General features: G+C 38.4%; 1 protein-coding gene across 9 annotated transcripts in view; it reads right to left on the bottom strand.

Moving 5' to 3' along the window:
• Positions 1-5,214, bottom strand: part of Adgb (androglobin) — a 113,031-nt gene that overhangs the window by 48,095 nt on the left and 59,722 nt on the right. For all 9 annotated transcript variants that reach the window (XM_050161643.1, XM_050161642.1, XM_050161649.1 and 6 more), the window contains 4 exons: positions 3,771-3,900; positions 3,473-3,506; positions 1,989-2,169; positions 841-904 (listed from right to left, as the gene is read on the bottom strand). In XM_050161643.1, the coding sequence (XP_050017600.1) occupies positions 841-904; positions 1,989-2,169; positions 3,473-3,506; positions 3,771-3,900 (409 nt within the window). The remainder of the gene's footprint in view (positions 1-840; positions 905-1,988; positions 2,170-3,472; positions 3,507-3,770; positions 3,901-5,214) is intronic.

The following is a 5,214-nucleotide window of genomic DNA, read 5'->3' as shown; positions in this document are numbered from 1 at the left end:
CATGACCATGTATGTTATAGACATTTGGAGAAGTAAACAAGTTACATAGGCATGTCACTTTATTTTGCTAACTTGACATTTTTAAAAGGAAAAATAATTATTTATAATCACTTAAAAAAAACACTTAGAACAAAGAACATTTGACCATGCCACTACATATGCCCATACATTGAAAAGGTTGATGGTTTTCAAAAATGGTGAACTTTAGTTTGAAAGTGTAAGCCAACATTTATCATCATTTACTGATAGGAAAAGTGTCTTACAGGCATTGTCTTAGTTATACCCCAACCATGTGGATGACTCTGGGATACAAACTAGTAAAGCATCAGTTATAGTCTGGATAAAGGGTGATTAAAAAACTGAAAATTGATGTATCAAGTATAATTGTGTAAGAAATTTAGGATGTTTTAGTAAGGGCATTCTTTGATGTGAGATTCCCCTCTGTATGCTGTAAATATCATTGATTAATTTAAAAAAAAAACTGTCTTGCCCTGTGATAGGACAAAAGAGTAGAGTTAGGCAGGAAAAACTAAACTGAATGCTGGGAGAAAGAAGGCAGAGTTTAGAAAGAAGCCATTTAGCCCCGCTGGATACAGACCGGAACTGTACCTGGTGAGCCACAGCCACATGGCCATACACAGATTAATAGAAATGGGTTAAATTAAGATGTAAGAGTTAGCTAATAAGAATCTAGAGCTAATGAGACAAGCAGCGATTTAATTATTACAGTTTCTGTGTGGTTATTTTAAGAGTCTGGAAACTCTGGAAATAAACAAGCAGCCCCCATACAACAATTCTTCATGAACCTTAAACCTATAAAGGAAAGTTTAATGAACTTACCTTGAATTCTGACTTTTGAAAATTAAGACAATAAGAATTCGGTTTGTGGAAAATATATATGTGGCTGAAAAGGAGAACATTTATAACAGATTATTGCCATTAGATACAAAACTAGTATTACATGTTTAGTTTCTTAAACTTAAATAATTATAGGCAAAAAAAACTTCTTTACAAATTGCTTCACTTTTGTTCTAAAGAGACAAAATTATCTCAATGGGAAAATCTACCTTAATTAACAAGTGTTTGAGAAGGAACTAAGACTAACTAGAATGGGGTTTTGTTGATAATGTGCTATGCAGATGGATATTCAATGCATCCATTATTCCCTTCAGGCAGCAGAAGAGAGTGAATGCAGATACCCACAGCCAGACATTGTGTGAAGAGAGAGTCTAAATAGGAAGTCTCCATCAGATTCCTTCCCTCAGGTATCGGGAAGCCCCAAAGAAAACAGGAAGGAAAGATTGTAGAAGTCAGAGGGAATGGAGGACACCAGAAGAACCCTGCCTACAAAATCAACTAAGCAGGGCTCATATGAGTTCACAGAGACTGAAGGGCCAAGCATGCAGCCTGCATGGGTCTGCACCAGGTCCTCTGCGGGTACAATATGGCTGTTAGCTTGGTGTTTTTGTGGAACTCCTAACAGTGGAAGCTGGTGTATCTCTGACTCTTATGCCTATTCTTAGGACTCTTTTCCTCCAAATGAATTGCCTTGTCTAGCCTTGATATGAGGGTTTGCCTTGTCTTAACATATCTTGTTTTGTTCTTGTTGACTGTTGTCTCTTTGAGGCCTACCCTTTATTAGGAGAAGAGAGAGAGAGAGAGAGAGAGAGAGAGAGAGAGAGAGAGAGAGAGAATATAGGGGAGAGGGGATGTGTGGGGATCTGGGAGGAGTTGAGGGAGGGGAAACTGTGTTCTGGATGTATTTATTATATGAGAGAAGAATCTATTTTCAATCAAAAGAAAAATTGTATTTGATATTATGCTAATTCCCAGCTGATACCTACTTTCCTTTTTTGAATGATAGTTACGAATCAATAGATCATATGATTAATGTATAAAGATGCAGAAACAAACCATGTCTATACAGTAACATAGCTCAGGATTTATTTAGGAGAATCTAATCAGCTAAACAGCACTTAAATACTTACTGAAAGCACACACAAAAGTCTTCAAAATCTAACCATATTTCCCTGGAAGCACCTTCATTTACTGTTGCCAAGTCCTCCTGTGACTTGTCCTGTGTCGCTGTGGTCATGCTCATCAAATCCTTTTCTAAACTATGAGCATCAGGTGGGTGGGTGTCACCCAGAGAAAAGTCTATCTGTTCATCTGCGAAGAGGAGAGGACAAATATGTCAAGCATATCTTACACTGTTAAGCGACAGACTGTTAAAGATTGGAAAAATGATGGCAGGAGTGTTTCAAATTCAAGTTCTATTTATGGGAAATCAGTGAGATAATCACTTATATGTAGGCCTAAGGTCTGTGAAGGTAGAGTTCACACACTCATAATTTTATAATACAGAAACTTTAAATCACTTTGGTAAGTTTGGGAACATGTTCTTTAAAAATTATCAAGCTATGACAGATATAATTAGTGTATTGCATAAAAATACAATATTGTAAGGGGCAGTCCCAGGGCTGGAGAGATGACTGGGTGGTTAAAAGCACTGGTGGCTCTCCCAGAGGTCCCAAGTTCAAGTTCTAACAACCACATGGTGGCTCACAACCATCTCTAATGGAATCTAATGAACTCTTCTATCTAATGCTCTCTTCTGTCATGCAGGCATGCATGCAAATAGAGCACTCATATATATAAAAATACATACACAAATAAATCTTAGGGAAAAGTTTAGCCAGGCAGTGCTGGTAGTTGCCTTTAATCCCAGGCAGAGGTGGGCACATCTCTGTCAGTACAAGATCAGCCTAGTCTTTAGAACAAGTTCTCAAACAGTCAAGACTACACAGAGAAACCTTGTTTTGGAAAAAAGAATGAGTCAGAGGAGCAGGGAGAGTCGGAGTGCAGAAAACAGTGAAAATATGACGGGTCTGTTGCTCCTGGTGTGTCAGCCAGCCCTTTAATTACTCCACACAGTGACGATAACCACAGTTTGTATTTGTCAAGTATTGTCACAAAACTCATAGAGAATCTTGAACCAACAATGTAGATACATGTATGTGACATTTCTTTTGGATATGAATCTTGACAAAGTCTTTAGTTCATAACAGTATTATGACTACAACATGCATGCGTTAAAAGGCATGACAGTGTGGACACCCACCCGTAAACTCAGTAACCTTGAGGATTAAGAGGCCAACTTGGAGCTCAGTGAGTTGTAGGCCAGTCAGGACAATTTAGTAAGACCCAGTCTCACTTGAATCAGAACAACAACATGAAACAATCACACACACTTGACTCACACAGACTCTCCATTGCATGCTCCTCCATTTCTATTTCCACTTGAACTTAACCTGTGAGATTGTCCCATGTTCCTAGTCTGGAGTAGGTGAGAACTAGTAAATCGTAGGAGAGGATGACGTGGGAGAAGGTAGAACTGTCTGTTTAGAAGCAGGATTTTTGAGTGCTTTGTTATCTATGGGAGAGCAAAAGCATAAGGGAAAGACTAGTTTACCTTTTCCAGGGATAGGCTGTGATGGAAGGTTACCCTGCAAAGTGAAAATGAACAATTGTAAGTATATACATGACAACCTAAATTAGGAAAATAGGCAGCTGTTTAATGGTGTATAGGAAGCATGAACCAGGAAGGAGACAAGAAGGACTTTTATAGCAGAAGGATGTTCCACTTTCTAAGGTGTCACAGATACACAAGGTGTGGGTTTAATGGGGTCCTTTACACTGCTGAGATGCGGAGATACAAGAGAGTTCACAATTTCAGATACATCTTGCCTGATTCAGGGCCGAGCCAGTACCTGCGACAGGTGTCCTGTTAATATGCTCATCTCTCCTTGGCTGGTGCTTGCATTTAACTCATTTTCTACAAGAGGAGGAAGGATGGATCCCAGAGGTGTCCCTTTCTTAACGACAGATTGTACAAAATGCCTAGTGGAGAAAAACCCACAAAACTTCTGTTGCTGTCACTTCTGATTTACAGTGACTAGTGAATACATTTAGTTTTGTCAACAAGAATAGGTTCTGATTCTGTTCATTTTGTTCTTATCCTTTTACAAGGAAGTTTTTAAAAAGCACCTCACACAAAACCTCTGAATAACATTTTATATTTCTTTCTAGACCACCACTATATCAGTCAATGTATTGTACACATTTTCTAGAGACATTGTTTAAAGATGTGAATTGTTGATGATTACAACATTAGTGGAATTAGCCGAGTGTGTGTGGATGAAACATTTTGCTGTGGGGAATCTAATCCAGAAATGTAAGCATTTAAGCTTCTAAGCGTGACTCTCATATTCTTTACCCAAGTCACTTCCTCAAGAAGTCATTGACATGGTCCAAAATAGCATCATTGAAGCACACATTTCATTGGCACATCAGATGCCTATCATAGTATATGTATTTTATACTACTGTTTCAAAGATACAATCAAATTCTACATATATAGCAAGGCATGGTGGTGCATGCCTTTAATTCCAGCAAAGAAAGGTGAGTTCCCAGCCAAGAGAACAACTTCTAGGTCGACCAGGTCCACACTGTGAGACCCTGTCTCAAAAGCAAAATAAAAATAATTTTTACTCATATAGACTTCATGAACTAGGATCCCACCATGTTTAGTTAGATTGTATTCGCCTACTTTCATACAACTTCCACTAGAGGGTAGCAGAAACATATTTATGAAGCTCCAATTGTCTCATACAAAACCATGAGCCAGGAATGAGCAAACATGCTGCTACAGCCATGGAATTTCAATGAAATGAAATCACGACAGCAGTCATTCTCCCTGGAGCTTGTCCTTACGTTAATATGAGAAATCTGATTGTGCCGCAGAACAGGTCTAGGACATGTCTTCCACAGAAAGTGCAGTGGCATTCACATGCCTTTGCCTTTGACTTTATCACAGAGCTTGGGTATGGGAATGAACTGATAACAGATTACAGTGCATAGTAGATTAGAGGAAGGCAATCAAGTGATAGTTGCCTGTTCCTGGGTATTGGAATCTTTATTTATTTTAATCAAGGAGCAAAAAGAAGTTACAGAAAATTGGGTATGGAAGTAACTCAGGAAACTTGAGCTATGAAATCAATGTTTTTACTTATAAACATGGAGATGCTTAAAGGCTAGGTATGATAATATAAGCCATAGGACAATGTGTTATGGTGTCAAGCAGCTACAGTGTTTACAGCCTATACAACCTCTGATTAGTATGCAAACACAGTCATATGAAAGACCAAATATATA

This window comes from Alexandromys fortis, unplaced genomic scaffold (genome assembly GCF_014885135.2).
Source record: "Alexandromys fortis isolate MF-2015 unplaced genomic scaffold, M_Fortis_MF-2015_v1.1 scaffold_134, whole genome shotgun sequence".
Classification (NCBI taxonomy): domain Eukaryota; kingdom Metazoa; phylum Chordata; class Mammalia; order Rodentia; family Cricetidae; genus Alexandromys; species Alexandromys fortis.
Note: the sequence above shows the minus strand (reverse complement) of the source record. Positions and strands in the feature narration are given on the sequence as shown.